We start from the raw sequence: 19,613 nt of genomic DNA on the forward strand, positions 1-19,613 counted from the left end.
CTATATATGATGTTCTTCTGGCATGGTACGAACCTTTCCCTGTGGGCAATGTCACATTCCTTGCGCTTGTCACTCTTTCTTATTGCGTTCATCTTGTTGCACAGGCTTATCAGCTTTTTTGGTGCGCTGAATACAACTTTCACTTGGTGTTTGTTCGCCACCTTCTTCAATCCGTGCGATACCTTATGTATATACGGTATAACAACCATTCCTTCTCTATTGCTCTGTTCTTTCGACTTCTTTTTTTCCTTCCTCGTCAGGGATTTCAGCACTTTTTCGCCCACTGACGCGATCATGTTGTCAGGGAATCCACTATCGGTCAGCCGACTTATTTGCATGCTGATGCTCTCAGTCATCTTGTGCTCGCAGGACTTCGTCAGGCTCTGCATCATACACGATTTGGCAACACTCCTTTTGACAAGCTTAGACTGGCTGGAATCATATCGCATGATGCTTTTTTCACTTTTTGTATGATACACTGATACGATACACTGATATGATATGATACACTTTTTGTATGCTTGCCATTCCCATTTCACTCTCCCAATGACCAAACCGAGCGGGACCGATCAAAACAGCCCATCTGAGCACGTCCCGGAAGTTTGCACTCCATGGTTGCCTGTTCTCTGTAACTCGTTCATGCCAGGGCTGGTAGCGCCGTTTTCATGGTTACAAGAACCACGTGAACGCCCAGCTGACCCAGCGATGCTTCATCGCCACGTCGACGGCGCAGAAGAGAACACTGATGAGTGACGTTCCCCGACTTATGGATCCGAACTCGAGATACTGCGAGTGATTGACGGCCCGCGCAAGATACTAGATATATTGCATAGCGCGTACCGCTACTGCTCACCGCCTACCATGCATGGCCCGCCTCTAGGAACGCGCAGACTGGTCACGGCGACGGTGGTCACGGATAGCAAAGCGCGCGCTGTTGACAGGAACGTGGCGTCATCTGGCTCCGCCGCCCGGTGATCCTCCACAAGCTGATGATCCGCACTGGTAAATGTGAAACGAATGGCTTTTTTTCTGTTCATCCTTCTTTGGGACCGATACGAACGCTTGTAGAGTACAATGGCTCGATCGGATCGATTCCGCAACGCCATTCTCAGATACATTGAGAGTAGCCATAAGTGTTGTGTGCTAGGTCGTAGTATGTGTAGAGAGAGGCGCAGTCTTTCGATGCAAAAAGTAGCAAGAGCCTCTGGTGGCGTATTTTTGTTTTGCTTGCTTTAGTGCTTTTATCTAAGGCAAACAAGTTGGTTTTGTTGATGTAATATAAAATTTAAAAACTTGACAAAACATCTCTATTTATTAGCATAATGTGCAGTATATTTACTGTTTGTCCATTCATCAGGCTCCCGCCCAGTGATGTCATATCCACTGCTAAAAACCGTCGCTGTATGGTGACACCATCAGCTTCATGAATGTGTTTTCACGATCTAGCTAAAATATTAAAAACCTGAGTATACGCGGTACGACCGATGCTAATAGCATCTTTGTAACTCATTCTGTGCAACCAACAGGAAAAACAATGCACTCATTATATGTTTCAGGGCCCCTTTAAGGCCTTTCTTGGCTCATGAGTGGCGTGGACGGAAGTTGTCCGCTGGAACTGTCAATCGTAAGTTGTATGGTAAATAAAATAAAATGTAAAAGATGATTAAGCGACAGTTCATAAGCAACATATATGTAATAAATTAAAAACTGAAAAATAGATATAAAGGATAAAAATAAAAGAACAAAATAACAAATAAAATGAAGCAAAAATAAACATTAAAAATAAAAAAATAAGAACAAAGATAGAAAATTGAGGGAGAAAAAGAGGACAGGGAAAGGGTTTCGCAATTCTGCTCTTAAGCGGACGTAAGTGCAATCCTGTAATTTTTTCCCGCGTGTAGCCAGCCGCACGGCCCGGAATTCATTTCATTCAACTTAGACGAGAAAGAAAAAAACTAAGTGGCTGACAGGTAAGTTAAAGAGAACCAGATTAAAAAGAACCAGGTTTAGATGTTTCTTATTCTTAGAACCGCTTCAAAAAAATTCAGAATACAATGAATTAGGCCAGGAGCCTTCGGGTGCCTCAACCGGCAGCTTGTCGCCGGACCAGCAGACAAAGACAGGTGCTAGCGTCTTCGTACCGAACTGCATTATACGATCACCGGTCATCGTGCCATCACCGTCCAGCGATGGCGACGATCACAGGACCAGCTCCGTATCTATGCTGATGCGAGTCAACGCGATGTCCTACTGATTTTTCTTTATGCTACAAGCCCCGCTTAACTTATGCGAAGAGAATAATGCTGAAAGGCAGCATGGAAAGGCAAGGCTTCGGCCCTTTTGACGGCCACCGTGGTGTCTTCCAGGCGCTCAGCCCGAAGTGCCTCAGCATGGAAGGAATGGAAGCTCAGTGTGAAACATTGATGAGCCTTCATAATGGCGAACAATAGCTCAGGGCATATTTTTCCTTTGAATTGGTGGTTTTTGAGGAAAGGAGATGGCGCAGTAACTGTCTCACTTCTCGGTCTCAATGGAGCCTTAAACGAAGGTAGGAAGGTGGGAGTGAAAGAGAAAGGGGAGGGCTTCGGAATAACTTTGACCACCTGGGGATCTTTAACATGCACTGACATCGCATAGCACACGGGCACCTCCTGCATTTCGCCTCCATTGGAATGCAGCCGCCACGGAGGGTACAAACCCGGGTACTCCGGCTCAGTAGCCGAGCGCCCTAACCACTGAGCCACTGCGCCCAGTTCTCGACACTCAATTGAGTGAATTTAAAAGCAGTTTTCTGGCGTCGCAGTACAGCCTCCAGGCCGGTATTCATCCTAGATGGACAAAAGTTGGTTATCCAGCTGAGTTTATAGGATAATTAGAGTGCAGAATGTTATCAAAGAGGTCCTAGAGAATGTCGACGAAGACTGCCGCGATAGAACATGTGGACTTTCATGGAAGATCTTACTACAGCCAGCCGCATTACGTCACAGCATAGAAAGGCCTCTGCTAATGACTGTCCTGCGCCATCCCCATACGCCGCTGCTCCTCCACCTTTTCCTGGCCAGACGCTTCTAGTTTGCACGGCTGCCGCCAAGTGCCTGTTGGCGCTGAGCACACATATCCACAAAAGGGGAATGTCCGCTACACTCACCTGATGCTCTACAGCCGTCGAAATAGTTGATGTGAGCGTAGGAAGCATTTTATTGGGCGGCAGCAACGAGGAAGTGTCGGCCTTAATAATCACGACTCTCGTGCAGAATGTCTGGCTTCCGCTGGTTGCTGAGTGTATACATACGATCGAATGATCGATTCTCGCGCCCTTTAACTTACAGTATTGTCAACGTGAGTTTGTTTTGTATTCGACGTTGCTGGCTTACTGTCTGAAGTATCATTTTTTAATTTCATACGCACGTAGACGTGAAGAGCCACGGTCAGAACAGGCGAAGCGCTTCAGCGTCGTCACTGTTGACTTTCGTCGCGTACAGGAAGAAAGGTAAATGCGCTTGTGCGCGAAACCACCAGTGACATTTTTTTTAAACATAAATGCTAAATTCGCCTTGAATCTCTCTGGGTAACGCACCAGAGAAGGCTTAAGTTTGGTCGCCTAAGCATTCTCCTAATTATTTTGGCCGCGACTGTAAGTCCCAAAGCATACAAAAATGCTAAGCGTTTGGAACAAGTGGAACCTGCAGGAATTTCAGGAAACGGGTTTTAAGTAGTTTGGGGAGTTTTTAGCGTAACGATAACGGCCTTGAGACCGCTGAAGTGGGTGCTTACGTGTCCGATGTCGCCTATTAGAAGACAAGGTAGGTGCAAATGTTTCTAGACGTGGCTGCGGAGGTGGACTAGTTAGAACATCAGGCAGTCTTGAAGACTGTTGAAAACAATGAATCAGTAAGCAAAGCTGCCTCGGCTAGTAGCTCATTCGTACCCATAAGCTCGAGTTAAAACCCAACCACTGTTTATAGGCGTGCACAGCACTCCGTGTGCCAGCCTGCGCCGCCAGGTAGAGAGAGGTTAGACCTCCCTGTGCACGGAGAAAGGGGAAGAACCAGACGATATTGCTTGGGCAGCAGGGATCGAGAGGGAGCTGCATCTTTCTCCCCGAGGATATTCTTCTTCAGCAGGCGCGCAGGCAGTTGGTGCAGCAGGCGGCCTGTTGCGGACGCCGACAACGCCATGAAGCCCAGGAAAGAGGTAGTAACAGCTCACGCTATAATTTTCGATCCCCCTCCCATTCCCGAACCTGGCTCCAAGTTGTGCGTCCTGCCAAAACCATCTCAAGCAAATTTTGGAAGAAGGTCCTGCGGCCCTCATGAACTAAAAATTCAACAGCTCGGCTAACATTGAGGCGAGTCTCCTTCAAAACTTTAATCTATCTTGAAGTGGCTAGAGACGGAAGAAGCGAATTCAAACTGCGGCAAGCCCTAATATACCAGCCGAGCACACACCCTTGGCGCTGCACGAAGCGCGCCCTCTTACCTCGAGGCGTCATTCCTTTTTCCCAGCACCTCATTTATGTGCACCCCACAGAAGCGGACACCAGCGAGTCCAGCCAGCCGTGGTGCGTCCTCAGAGGCGCGACAACGAGTGCAGTAAACCGGCTTCGGCTATCTCCCTAAACCGGTGGCTCAACCCACCCTCCAATTTCGGACAGACTGGGGCATTCTGAATATTGCCTAGTGGGAAAGCTCGCGCCACTGTCTATGCAACTTTCTTAAAGGGCACTTCATCCACCATGGGAATGCCGGGAAGACAGCACGGCGTACTTCGCTTGGCCCTAAAACTTGACTACGACTGCAGAAATACAAATTTTTGCAAAACATAATTGCAAGGGAGCATTGTTTTACAATCAGTATGTCCTGTAATAAAATATGCTTACTGTGACTTGCAATAAATGAGCAGAAAAGCAAACGATCATTGAATTTGCTCATGGCTAGAGAAAGCTTTCTCTTCATGTCGCCAAATATAGCTAATCGTGCAAAATAATTTTTGTGCTTAACAGACATTTTTTACAGCGAATATTCTTTCAAAAGAATTGTTAGCGTTTAAAATACTGCACTTTGGAAGCTTCCGTTTTAGCATTGTAAAAAGGAAACGTTTTACTGGTGTACGCTACTACTGCGGTACACGCCCTATGTCCGTGCATAGGCTATGTTCGTGCCATGAGAAACTTGCCCGAGTCCCTGCTTTTCTATGAGAAACTAGTTTGCGCGCACTAAGTGCCGGCTCTGGGCATGTCCTGGCACTGCGTTTAGATTTTGCCAAGAAAAACATGAATTAGGAAGCCCAAACCTCTCCTACCACTATTTAGGTATATGGGGGTTTAACGTCCCAAAGCGTCTCAGGCTATGAGGGACGCCGTAGTGAAGGTCACCAGAAATTTCGACCACCTGGGGTTCTTTAACGTGCGCTGACATCGCACAGTACACGGGCCTCCAGAATTTCGCCTCCATCGAAATTCGACCGCCGCGGCCGGGATCGAACCCGCGACTTTAGGGTCAGCAGCCGAGAGCCGTAACCACTCAGCCACCGCGGCGGCTTCTCCTACCACTATTAAGTGGCGGCTGTGTTCATGCTGACAAGTGCAACATGCGAGTATTTGTGTGAATTAATTCATGAAGTGAAGTCGTTCCTGCATGCATGCAAGGCCACCACCAGTCTTTGAAATGAACCAAACGCAACCCTCGGCGAGTACGGTTAACATAACTTGCGCTGAATTTAGTGAACTGTTAAACGACGCTATCGAGCAGAGCCTTGCAGAGCATACGAATTGTCTTCAATTTTCAGCAGGTGACTCCGTTAACTGGACGACACTAACTGTTGACTCCGGGGGTCATTGTCAGGAGCACATTAATTTCCTTCATTCACTCCGATACCACCAGCCCACCCAAACCGCTCGTGAACTCACTTGCGGTAAACATATCGAAGACTTCATCCTAACAAATCATCATCAGCTCTCAGACATTCACGTTTTCGGAAGAAATCAGTGACCACAAAGTTGTACGCTGTCCTCCTTCCCTTCCATGTAAATTACGCACGTGCAGACTTCGAAAAATTGAACCTGTTGTTGGAAACTGTCCCAAATGATTTTCAGGCCAATTTTCAAAACCACACGATTAATGTAAATTGGAAGATTCCTGCTTCAAAAAAAACGAAAGATAAAACGTACTAACAACCCTCGGTTTACCACAGATGTCAGTAAGGCAATAAATAGGACAAAAAGAGAATTTAGGAAAGCGGTTCCAGAAAAGAATCTACAGGCGGGGAAGATACAAAAGCATTTCCAGAACAGCTGCAAAAAAAAAAATTCATGAAGCCAAAACCACACAGTTCATTTCACACTTCCTAGTTTGATAAAAACTGATCCTAAGAAGTTTTGGTGTACACGGCAGCACCCTACTTACATAACAGTGTGCAGAACAAATAAACAGCCACTTCACTGATTTTTTTTACGGACGAGCTGACCATTTATAATCCACTGCTGCTTCCTGAAGACGATATTCAGGTTCCCTTTTCACCCGTTCACAATTGAACGCCTATCCCACAACACTAGCCCAGGACCCGATGACATCAGCGCAAACCAGTCAAAAATAACCTGCGGGCACTCACTTTTCCTGCTGTCTCTCATTTTCCAACGATCACTCGATACGAGGTTGTGCCGGAAGATTGGGTCTGCTTATGTAATCCCGGTACTTATATCGGGAGATATCCGCTCCTAATAACTACAGGCCAATTTCACTGACCTCAATATGTTGCAAGACACTTGCTTGATATATAACTAGCATTGCTTCCACAAAACTTATCGTGTCAGACACAATTATTTGAGTTAATAATGAATTTTCATCAAGCATTTGACTATTCCCTCTACATTGACTCCAATTTTATTCTCGAAAGCTCCTGATGACCAAAAGTATGCAACCTACAGCTGGATCAGTATAGTACACAGTGGATTAACGAATTTCTAACAAACCGCTTTCGGTCAATTAAGCAGGGAATTTATCAAGACGTACAGGCGTTGTGCTGGAGTCCCTCAGGGTTCGGTGCTGGGCCCCTGCTTTTCATAAAGGAGCTCTGAAAGGGGCTGTAATAATGTTGCGGTATGCCTAGGATTTTAAAGGACGCCGCTTCCTGATTATTGTCCAGCAAGAATTTTTTTTATCTTCTTTATAGAAGATGAGTTATCTGTAGACAAAATTTGAATTTCAGCGTCTTCGCGCCTTTCCCTGTCTCGTCACTTCTTGCATGTTGGAAGGTCGGCGCTACGCGGTTTATTGGCCGCGGCAGCTGCCTGACGTATGAAATAAAATACCAACAGCCATCTCAACTGGTATACGCCGGAGCGGTGCAAAAGAGGAGGGTGCGAGCAGAAAAGTCGCCGGAAAGGGCTCGCCAACTTTCGGGCGTGATTGTGGGTTCTTTGCTCAGGGTAGAAGTGTATTATTTGGATTAGGTGTTCATGACAACGCAACTCAGTGATTGAGAGTTGATGTGTTCTCCTTGGAAGATGTTTCAGAGCCCCTTTAACATATATTAATGACATCACATCTAACATAACGTCAACAATAAGATTATTTGCAGAAGACTGTTATTTAGAGTAATATATAATCCTTCCGACATCACTGCTCTATAGACTAACCGTGATGAGTTAACTCATTGGTGCGGCAGGTGGCAAATGGTAATTAACGCAGATAAAAACATCTCAAGCTTACTTCCGTTATTAACATGAGTCCTGAAGCCTACAGTCAGTAACAGTGTAATTGAAACTGCCGCGTCGGTAAACTACCGCGATGTGCATTTTAACTCTAATTTGCTCGAGCACTCATGTTCAATTGACCACTGCCGCCGCGGTGGCTCAGTGGTTATGGCGCATAGCTGCTGACCCAAAAGACACGGGTTCGATCCCGGCCGCAGCGGTCGAATTTCAATGGAGGCGAAACTCTAGAGGCCCGTCTACTGAGCGATGTCAGTGCACGTTAAGGAACCCCAGGTGGCCGATATTATCAGCAGCCCTTCACTACGGCGTCCCTCATAGTCCGAGTCACTTCGCGACGTTAAACCCCCATCATGCCTATTTTATCAGCATGTTGGAATATATGAAACAGAAAGCTGCCCGATTCATCCTTTCGCAGTACTTTTGGCATCAAAGTGCAACAGCACTCAAAATATCGCTTAATCTTTCGTCGCTAGTCTTGCGCTGAAAATTCAGCCATTTATCTTTTTTCCATGCACTCTACCACAGCAACACACGTACCATTTGCGTGCATTTCGAAGGAGGCGAAATTCTAGAGGCCCGGCTACTGTGCGATGTCAGTGCACATTAAAGAACCTCAGCTGGTCGAAATTTCCGGAGCTCTTCACTACGCCATCCCTCATAGCCCGAGTCGCTTTGAGATGTTAAACCCCCCATAAAGCAAACCAAACATACTCTGGCGGCACTGCATAGATCATATCGAGAAGATTAAACACATTTTTACTCGAACAGAACGACACAAGTACTCACCTTTGGTGCTGGCTATTAGAGGGAATTCGCTTCCTTCTCATAGCATGGCTATCGGACAAAGATCACCCTTTTCCTTCGAAACAGCTCTTTTGTCATATTTAGAACCTTGCGACCTAGAGTAATGTGCGTTTTTATCTTGTTCACTTTTTTTCGTTTGTTTGGGTGTGTATGTATAGGCTGTTAAGTTCTAAGGAACCAATATTAAGTGTCTATGTTTCGTAACTTTTGAAGGTGAAATTTTTGTTGTATTTTCTGAACTGCTTTATCGCCTATAATTGCCATAATGTATTTTTGTTATTCATCAGAACCTGCTCCCAGCCATTTTTTCCTTTCTCGTATTGATTTGTACCTGGTTTCTTAGCTTGTTTATTCGTGTTTTCAGCCCTTCGTATATTGTACTGCAAAATTGGTTTTCTTTAATGAATTCCCCCCCTCCCCCCCACCTGCAATGTAGTGCCCGCAGGGCCCTTAGGGTACCGATATAAATAAATATGCTTATGCTAGAGCCGTTGTCCTTTTTTCCCCGCGCTCTGCGCATGCGCGCCTCTTTTCCTTCCCTTCTGGTCGAAAGCCAGCTCAAACTGCGCATGTGCAGTGTGTGTTGATGACAGGTGCAGGCTAGAGCTGCAAGCCTACGCCTGTCACTTCCCACGCACACTTCACGTCTGGTCGAAACGGACTGGATCGCACCTGTGGCGTTCATGGGCATTATTCAGATTTCATTGTGCACTGTACGGAGGACACCGCGCATATTGTTTCATTCTGAACGCTGACTGGCCGAAGAAACGGCGCAGCGGTCGAAATACCCGAGCGACCGCTGCACCCGAGGATCCGAAAATGGTGGAGAAGCAAACATCGGCACGCAGCCTAGTGCTCTCGGAGCGCAGCGACCGTTCCAGCGGCAGCGAAGGTACCCCAGCTACTGCTCTACTTGCTCGGCGCTGGTGCTCTCAAAGTGCCTAAATCACGGCAGAAAATTGGCCGTGGTTTAGCTCTGGTTAACCACAGTTGAATTGCGAAAGCTTCGTTTCCTCGGCACGCAGTCTACGCAGCGTCTCATTCCGACGCTCTCGAGAACTCAAACGTACCGGTCTCTTCCACAGTTGAAGAGTCACTCCGGGACTTCGCACGACTTCTTCTAACCGCATCTTCGTTACGACGCTTCCCCAGTCGTATGGCGCGTTCTTCTGGCGTCTCTTGAGCGCGTTCTCTTCCTCGCTTCGTTCTGTCGCTGCTGCGTCTGTTTCGCGCTCTCGATAACGACTGCAATACACTGAGGCGAAGCATATATATATATATATATATATATATATATATATATATATATATATATATATATATATATATATATATATATATAAAGATAAACGTATTTGGTTGCTAGAGGCAAAAATTCAGTTGAAAACGCTTCATTTAGCCATAGATTTATTTTGAGTCGACGTTTCGGACAGAGCCTGTCCTTTCTCTTGAGAAAGGACAGGCTCTGTCCGAAACGTCGACTCAAAATAAATCTATGGCTAAATGAAGCGTTTTCAACTTTGAATTATATATATATATATATATACACCCCGCGAGGCGACACCTCCTCTCCCTCTACCCCAGCGGAGCACATCTGGTGGAGTGAGCGGTGACGGCGGCGCCATCTGTTGGAGCGCAGAAGGCTTGAAATGTGGGCCAGTTGGTTCATAGTAACTTGAAAAAATCCAGTCACAAAAGACAAGGGACAAGAGAAGGAGTGTTCACGCCACAATGATTGGACTGTCAACTGAGATTTATTAGACAAAACATAGTCCCAGCAAGGCCAGCAGGGCATGGGCAACAGCCGCATCACAACTCACAGCGCATAGGGCACACAATTAAGATACACATCTACCGTGACCGGCCTAAAAAAGCGAATGTCTTCTCGAGTAAGCGCACCGAGGTTGTGCTAATGCAATCTTGGCCTGACATACTGACGCCGTCGAGTTGCACAGTCAAGGCGGTCGAACAAAGGCTGTTTAAAGCTTGTTCCTGGAAGTTTTGGTCCTCCTTTGCGTATTATTCTTCCAAACTGTTTGGTTAATGACTTGCCCAAATTCCAAACCGAGACTCAGAAATTAAAGCGACTATAAAAGACGCATTCCCTACGCCAACAATCATGAACAGAACACACAGATCAATGTCATCAAATTGAAAGGATAACGTGCAAAACGATCGATAAGCAACAAAGAAGACTGTAAGCTTCCTGATCTTCCCGATGATTTGACAGTGCACTGCGTGTCTCCGAAGGGTCGCTATCTCCGGCGACATCTTCCCTTTGCAGGATCCCGGACGTGCTTGAACAAAAAACTGCATGGCTCCATGAATCGTCGGGTGTCGGGGCCAAGGCTCATTATGGGTCTGAAGGGTAGCAGCCTGGCCGCCATCTTTATCACCCCCACAAAAGTGACAGTGGGGTCGGCCGGAGGAGAAAAGACCTGAGCCAGTGGGGAATTGCGGGGGAAGACAGGGAATGCCGCAGTCGCCAGCACTGAGAGGATGATGATGATGATGAATATGGATTTTTATGGCGAAAGGGCCTCTTGGCCAAAGAGTGCCATGGCACACGGTATTTTCGACTTCTCAAGGTGGGGTCAAAGACCCATTCCCAAGCATTTTCACCCTAAATAAGCCGAGCACCAGACAAGGGGAAAGCTTGTACCCATTGTATCACCGGTGGGTACCCGGCGGCACTGAGGATCGAACCCCGCACCTCCCGCATGCGAGGCGGATGCTCAACCACTTGGCCACCGCTGCGGTTATAGCATTGAGAGGAGGGCGAGGGAGGCGCTCCAGCCTGGAAAGAAGGATCACCCGAATGGAGGGGAAAAGAAAGGAGAAAAGCCAGTCAGTTTGGTGACGAGCAAGGCCCAAGACGGCACCACTGGCAGTCAGTCATTCGAGGCCCCAAGCAACCAAGCCTTTGGGGGAGAAGCTGAGCCTCAGTGAACGAAGAAGGTCCACTCTGCAGTCCCGCCGTTCCTTTTGACGAAGACTCCGCGCCAAGGCAGTGACTTGTAAGCTTGAGCACCTTAGCCTCTGCATCATGTACTCTTTAACATGTAACTCTTGAATATATCCGTTTTGCTCCAACTGAGTCTAGCGGTGCCTCTTTGCCTCTCCGTACTGTGTGGACCCGCGTAGTATGTGGGGTTGTCACAATGAGCAAGTTTCAAGTATACACGCTAGTTAAGGTTTCAATAAGTGCACAGTATCTTGTAGAGGATGGTGTGATTTGTCGGAGCAAAGTCCTTGCGGGCGATGTTATGTATCCACTTTTTTCCTACGACTGATGTCATTCTACCCTCGAGCAATCGCGAAGAGCACGATGCCATTTTCACACCGGCTTGTACACTCAAATGCGCAGCAACCTGGCATAACGCGGCACTAAAAGCAGAGTTCGAAGTAACTGAATGGAGCTCAACCCGCAGCAGAGGCAGACAGCCTGCACATGGCGCCGACGAAAAACAAAAACCCAAGCAAAGCACGCTAGCACACGTTTCCCGGACGACGGCCCGAGGGGCTAATCATCGTTTAGAAAAGCGCCGAGAAGAGTGGAAGGACAGGGGGATGTACGAGGATTGGGATAGGTGGCGCGGCGGCAAAGTTGACAGAAAGGTGCTACTTTCAAAACCAAGGGGCATCATATACATGCGCCCATCAGCGCCATCAGCTACGTAGAGGAGCGGTCACTACAGAAGGAATGAAATTCTTGGATATCATAGCAAAAAGAATAATAACGTCGCAGTAAGTATACAATGTAAAACAAAGGATATGTTAATTCCTATATTTGGAATATATTTTGTATTATTAATTTTAAAGTTGTAATTTATACGGCTGAATGGCTTTTTAGATATATCATGCGTGGCCATACTTCTGGCTATCTGTAGGCTGTAAACCAATCTTACTGGGGTGTAGAGGCTACAAAAGAGGCACTAATGCAAGGCATTGGCTAAGTATTGGCAGAGCTACTCACTGCACTGTTTTCTATATTATAAAATGAATTTGCCAACAATTCCATCCCAGTATATCTAATTTTGCAAGGAATTGGGGATGTTGAAACTAATGCTTCATATCGTGTGTTAAACCTGGAGACTTGATGAACAAAGGAGATCTCGAGGAGATGAGCATGGGCAGTGGATGAGTACTTTCCCAGGCAGCAGATCACAAGACAACAAAGTAGTAAAAACAATCAACACATATTTATACTCTACAATTATGACAAATTATGACAGCCTTTTCAAATCACCCCACTCCTCTCAGCAAGCCATGATGCTGAGTGAGCTTCCAATAAACACCCTTCAACCTGGTCAAAGACTTGTGATCACCAATCTGCAAAAGAATAAGGCAACAAATGAGCTGCAGCAACACAAAATCTGAACTGAAACAAATTTAAACCTTTGAAACCCAGAAAAGCACTAAAAAATAAATGGCAGGGAAGCACATAACATGTGGCACATTACCTCAACAACATTTCCATCAAGCAAGACAGCAATGATATCAGCATTCCTGATGGTAGACAGCCTATGTGCAATCACGAGAACAGTGCGACCTGAAAAAAATAGTCTAATAATGACAACTTCATAAAAAGCGCTTGCACGAGCATAGGCAATATAGCACACAATAATAATGACAGTAAGGTCAGCACTGTTTCCTAGTAGACAGCAACAATTTGTCTGAAATACCCAACACATTACATAGTCAGCCAAGATTTGACAAACCTTTACTCAGCCTATCCAAGGCTGCTTGGACTACTTGCTCTGACTCAGTGTCCAGGGCACTGAAAGAAAATACATATAATATTTTTACACGAACGTCACGGCAAAAGCTATATCTGCACCTTAGACATCTGCTGCATGCACTAACGTAAGAGTTATTAAAAGATTTGCTGACAACTATTGCAGGCTGCCACCAATTCCTTTTGCAGTAGAACCCCGCTGTTATGTTTCTCACGTGACTGCACAAAAAAAGAAACATACCAGCCAGCTGGGAAGCACTGTAGCTGAATGCAGTGCTTGAAAAAAAATGTGCAACATTGCCTGGCACACTTCATTTCCTGAAAATGCAACATGCTTCTTTGGAGTTTGCGATGCTTTGTGGCTCTCTGAGCAGAACGTCCAAAACGGCCCGCGGTGGCTCCCCATCTGCCTGAGCAGCTGTCGGTGGAAGGGAGCCAACAACGAGAAGGGCCTGTTTAACACTTTGAAACACCATTTTTTGTTTCATTGAAAAGACACATTTTCCTGCCTAAACAGTGTATTCAGGCATTAAAAAAGACAATTTGTTAGCTTCCCAGCGCTAAATACTAGTAGTTGATTTGCTGAAGGGATTTGCAAAATTTCATACAAACTGTCATCATTGATGAAAACAGTGACACCGAAATGCTGTGGCGTATCAAGTAAACACCCGAAGGATGGTGGCAATAATTTATATTTCAAATGTGCACATTATGCTTGAAATTGTGAAAAAAAAATGATGTTACTATTGGCGGCAACATATGCCTTCACAAAAATGGCAGATGACGTGCTACTGTGCTCACTGTTTCACAGAATTTTATTTACTGCATTCCCTATTATAGCATAAAAAACCACCCTATTTACCACATGAAAGATGCAAAATTCATCTGAAAAAAAAGAAATCACTGCTAGGTGCAATCACTGTCAAGAAAAGCTGCGGGTTTGCTTTGTACACAATTGTGTACACAGCATGTCAAAGGGTTAGGCTGGGGTACGCGCACGCTTCTGCGCTGTTTTAAGGCCACTTCAATCCCACATAATCTCCGTCTATTGGAATCTAGAAATGGCCCCTTTTAAACTGCGGGTTACTCGGATGACACAAATTAAAGCCTCGGAGCCATTCCATATAGTTTCCATTTTTTCGCCTTCGCTCATTCGCCCTTGCATCTCAGCAGCAATGGAAGTGCACCAAGAGCTGCAACCAAATTCACTGCGAGGCACTGGCGTGGCCACAGCAGGCCGGAAGCCACCGAAGACGGTGGTGCGGTCAAGTGCCGATGGAGTGTTCAGGTGCCGTTTTTCACCGTCGCTGTGCCGTGCACACGAAATGTAGGCAGTCCAAATGCTAGCAAGAGGTAAAGCACTACAGCATGAGGTGACATACGCGACATACCATGCTAGAACGCTGCCTCAACTGCGATGTTTGTATTGCATGGATCTCTGTGAGCGTAGCAACCCGGAAAATAGACCTGGGAACATACAGTGGGGTTCTACTGCATTAACTCAAATCCACCATGCTGAAAGTAGTAAAAATGTTGACCCGAAGTGCTTCGAGTCAAACACATTAAAATCTCCTGCCTTGTGGCCTCATCCAGGATGAGCACGTGAGGGTTCTTGAGCAATGCCCTGGCGATTGCAATTCGCTGCTTCTGTCCACCAGAGACGGTGACACCACGCTCCCCAACAACGGTGTCGTACTGGCGCGGGAACGACATGATAAAGTCGTGGGCGTTGGCCTGCCTCGCGGCTTCATACACCTGCAACAGAAGGTCTCCTCAGCAACGATGCTCCCCTGATTGCGACACATTTCTCTTTCCTTCTCCCCGACTCATCTTTTGTGCGTACAAGTATAAAATGTGTCCAAGATACATGCATATGCCTATGATGCCCATGATACCAACACCCACGTACAGGTCTTCAAAGGTTTGTGAACTGTTGGTGCTGAGAAAAATTGAGGTCTATCATAAAAAAATGCAGGTTTGCATTTTCCCACGATACTGTGAGAAATACATTCATCGGCAGCCACAAAACTCAGCTCTGTTCCTGGCTCCTATGTTTCATAATAGTTTGTGACCTGTACAAGCCGTACCTCAGTGGACGTTCAAAGACAGAGCTTAGTTTATGTGATGCACGCTTGCAACTTATCTCTCATCACCTTATACCCATGGTGCCTGTGAACATTTTCACCGATTTCAGTCATGCAAGTCACTAATCGCTCAAGCAACTATGAATTCCCACAGCAACAGAAAACTGTATGTACCCTTTCTTTGAGCAATGAAGAAAAAAAACTGAATGCTGACTGTTTTACAAATGACATTCATCAACAAAGAGGCAGAAAAAAAAAAACAGTGAAGGCGCCATATGCAAGTAAACAGTGAACAAAGCTGCAATGCATACGTAAATTCTGCAGAGACATTAAGATGACAAAGGCAGAAAAAAATTGACAGACGATTCTGATAGCCGGTAATGCGAAGTTTGAGCGCAGCTCTTTACACGCCACCTGGCAGATGGCATGTTACACTGCTAGCCACCCTCCGGGATCTTCCCGGGGCAGCCACAATCCAGGTGGTGTGTCGCTCTGCTACTTGTACAGCCGGTGACACCGACAACGCCGATGATGACAAGGAATGCAGGTACAGGCGCATAAGAGCTGCGCCCTAAAAAAAAAACACTTTAATAAGGATACTACCATTTATGCAAAAATATAGTCTAGCAAAGTTATATCGAACCCAGATACCTCGAATGACTGGCTATATTGAACTTATATGTTATCCCTTTGAAAATCCTGGGTAAAGGTATAGGAAAGCCGCACAGTCTATCAAACTCCTATTTTGGCAGTTGTGCAATATTATACCAAACTATGTGCCGCATCCCTGAAAGTGACACTTCTCCTAATGGCACTCTGCGATCACTATGAACACGAGAGCTGTGAAACAGAGTAAAGAGGTGAACATAGGGTGTGCTTGAGGGTGGAGTTTAGTCTCTTGTGCTTCTTTTCCACGCCACTTTGCTCTCATGCGGTGAAGCCAACCACAGTAATGCTAGCAGTGTGGCCCTTGGTTGCTACTCTGCCAACAGCGTTGCTGTACTTTAATTCTCATGAGATTATTCTATTTATAGTGTACATGTAACAGGACTAGGTACCTTATGATAGACTAAGGCTAGTTCCAAAGCACTGTCTACTGCGGCTCTGGAAACAGGTTAGGCCTAGCGACAACTAGCGATGGGTATGCTGCCAGAAAGCCAGCGGGTGGCACGTCGCTGCAAGAAGGGCATCGCTAGAGTGGGTGCAATGTGTCGTTGCTTCTAGGTTGCAGGTACGCTTATCTACTGCCATGTCTTATGTATCGAATTATTCTTATATCGAACTATTTCGCGATCCCCTTTGAGTTCGATGCATCTAGCAAGGTGATTATGCGGGCTAGTTGGTGTTCCATGAAGAATTGCAGCGCAACACAGCAAAAAACGAGAACAGCAACAAGTTGACACACAAGCGCTGACTTCCAACTGGTTTTGAATGAATGGGACAACTAATTATATACTGCTTTCAAAAAGCAACTGACAAAAGGGCGTTACATGGTGCATCACCTTGTCAAGAAATGCAACTCTGCATTTGTCAGGGCGAAGACACACTAACACACTTATCATGCAGCCTATATATCTCGGCAATCTCCGCAATCTCCCGCACTATCCGGTTTTTGTGCCTGCTGACCATGGAACAGCTGGCAAGATCAGTCTTTCGATGTCGGAGCCTTTATTTTCGTGTTCACAATCGCAACGATGCCGCACCAGATTCCCTGTGCCTGTCTTGTAGGTTCTGTACTCGTGCTCCTTCAGGCACTCATTCAGGCATCTTCACGTCTGGTCGACGTAAACCTTACCGCAAGAAAGGAGAATAGGGTACACCACACCCTCTATGCGCTCAACAGAAGCTTGCTACCCCTGCTGTCAGGTTCCCCTGTTGCCAAAGCATTTTGTTTTGTGGACGATTGCTTAGTTCTTTTAGAGCACAGGACAGCAACAGAAGCAGAAACCTTGGTCATGAGTGGCGTTGAGAACTTCAAGCAATGCCTGGAGCCAATGCGAGTGACACATGAGGTCCCCTTAGAAGGTTCCTTCCGGATTTTAGATCTACGGCTTATGTTCTTCGAAAGTCACACTTGCTGGAAATATGAACCTCAGAGCTGCAAGCAGCTACTGCCATTCCGGTGGGCCCATTCCAAGTTGACTAAGAAAGCGATTGCCAGCCTGCGCCTAAGGAATGCAATCTGCAAATCTTGTACTCATTGCATGCAAGGAAGTTTACAAGACCAAATGGCTCATCTTCACACTGCGAGTTACCTTCCAGCCTTAGTTGCCTCTTTTGTTGAATGCCTTTTCAACAAGGAAAAACAAGAAGCAAGTGCCAGCAACAGGGACACGTAATGCTGCCTCGTGAGAGAGGAAGAGTGGTCATTGTACCCTACATGTCACACAAACTTAAAAAGATTGGATGCCGCAACGACATGAAAGTCGTACTCTCAGCCCCTTTGGAGCTACGTACACTGTGCACTTGCGTAAACAGGGGGGATGAAGAGTGTCAACAGTGCAACGCGGCACATCAGAACCCTTTGTTGAGTGTGTAGAGGGTGGGGTGTACTCTATTCCCTTTCTTGCAGCGAGGTTCACATCGGCCAGGCGGCAAGTTGCCTGAATGAGCGTCTGAAGGGACGTAAGTACAGAACCTACAAGACAGGCACAGGGAATTTGGTGCTTGGAATTGGAAATTTGGAATTTGACGAAAATAAAGGCTCCGACATCGAAAGACAGTGCGAACCGGATCTTGACAGCTTTCCGCTGTCAGCAAGCACTCAAACCAGATAGTGCGGGAGATTGTAGAGATTGCCGAGATATCTAGGCTGCATGATAAATGTGCTAGTGTGCCAAAGCCCCGACAAATGAACGTTTGCATTTCTTGACGAGGTGATGCACCATGTGACGTCCTTTTGTCGGCTGTTTTTTGAAAGTAGTACTATATAAGTAGTTGTCCCATCCAATAAAAGCCAGTTGGAAGTCAGCACTTGTGTGTCAACTTGTCCCTGCTCGCATCTTTTGCTAGGATGTGCAGAAATTTTTCATGAATATACCCAGGTTCGACTGTATCTGTCAACAGGTACATAAGGAGTGCAATAATGATCTACTTGAGAGCACCGGACATGTAAACAAAGGTCACTGAATTCACAGACACTTATTGCAAGCAATTCTCCCTAGACATCACATCAGAGTGACACTTTACTTTGACACACAACTCTTTTGAGGCTGCTCTAGCAGTGTTCTCCAGAAAAGTACACCACAGTGAAGAGTATGTAAGCTGTCTTGAGAAGCAACATACATCTCACCTCTTTATCAGTTGCATCAGGCTTGCCATATCGGATGTTCTCCTTTATGGTTGTCGCAAACAGCAAAGGCTCCTGCAAGTTTTGTTTGCTTCTTGCTGAACAATTACAACCAACACCCACTTTGAATCTATACATGATGATAGCATTTTTTTTCTTTCAGCAGAAATGTTAACACATTGCTTGAGACTTCCAGACTGTAGGAGCGTTTTGACAAAAGAAAGCCCAGAAGAAGTAATCTTGCCATGGGCACAGACACAGATAATGAAAACCAGGCAGTGCTAAGCTTAGTTTCTCAGTGCATTAATTTCCGGTGAGAACAAGTTTGCCATGCTCTGTGCTGTGCTGCTTTGCTTTCTTGCTTAAACAGCACACAGCCGCTACAGTAAACACATGCTGTGCTAAGTACGTACTACAGCAAAGCCGTGTGATATTTTGCAACTTTTTTCTTTTCTTTGTTGCTTTCATGTACGGCAGGGACTTCTCTGCGGTGACGACTTTCACACTGTTAAAGTGACACTGAGGAGAAATTGAAGTTGGCTTGTATCGATAGAATACCAGCTCCTGATCACAAAAACGCCGCTCTTACTGAAAGCAAAGCTCTTGTAAGGTAGAAAATAGCAAGAACCAAAATACAGGTATCGCCACCACAGGCCAATCTCGCAAGTACAAGCGTGGCGATGTCATAGGACAAGAGACGCCACCTTGGAGGAAATTTCCTTCCTACATGGTATCGCGAATCTCTGAGGCTGTCAAAGGAAGGTTGCGCTGTTCAATATTGAAGTAAGTTTTGTTTTAAAACCAATAGTGCACTTTTATCACACAAGGAAGGCAGACTAAAGACAGAGTGAATGTTGGAAGCAAAGGAAACCGATGCTTGGCGGCGCCACAGGCGGCCAGGAGAGTTTCAATTTATGGCGCTTCGCGTCTATGAGCTTTGCGTGCTCCGTGGTTTTGTTTTTGACACGCTTCGATTTACAAGCG

The 19,613-nt window shown here is 46.0% G+C and overlaps 1 protein-coding gene and 1 long non-coding RNA gene across 5 annotated transcripts in view; one reads left to right on the plus strand and one right to left on the minus strand.

Annotated features, from left to right (window-relative positions):
• The first annotated feature begins 844 nt into the window (after window positions 1-844).
• Window positions 845-19,613, plus strand: part of LOC144110863 (uncharacterized) — a 54,640-nt gene continuing 35,871 nt past the window's right edge. For both annotated transcript variants that reach the window (XR_013309937.1, XR_013309936.1), the window contains exon 1: window positions 845-1,002. This is a non-coding gene — a long non-coding RNA (uncharacterized LOC144110863). The remainder of the gene's footprint in view (window positions 1,003-19,613) is intronic.
• The window catches only part of LOC144110862 (mitochondrial potassium channel ATP-binding subunit-like), a 69,081-nt gene continuing 62,166 nt past the window's right edge, over window positions 12,699-19,613 (minus strand). For all 3 annotated transcript variants that reach the window (XM_077643937.1, XM_077643935.1, XM_077643936.1), the window contains 5 exons: window positions 18,633-18,704; window positions 14,833-15,011; window positions 13,240-13,298; window positions 12,982-13,070; window positions 12,699-12,850 (listed from right to left, as the gene is read on the minus strand). In XM_077643937.1, the coding sequence (XP_077500063.1) occupies window positions 12,764-12,850; window positions 12,982-13,070; window positions 13,240-13,298; window positions 14,833-15,011; window positions 18,633-18,704 (486 nt within the window). In that variant the 3' untranslated portion in view covers window positions 12,699-12,763. The remainder of the gene's footprint in view (window positions 12,851-12,981; window positions 13,071-13,239; window positions 13,299-14,832; window positions 15,012-18,632; window positions 18,705-19,613) is intronic.

This window comes from Amblyomma americanum, chromosome 11 (assembly GCF_052857255.1).
Source record: "Amblyomma americanum isolate KBUSLIRL-KWMA chromosome 11, ASM5285725v1, whole genome shotgun sequence".
Taxonomy (NCBI): Eukaryota; Metazoa; Arthropoda; class Arachnida; order Ixodida; family Ixodidae; genus Amblyomma; species Amblyomma americanum.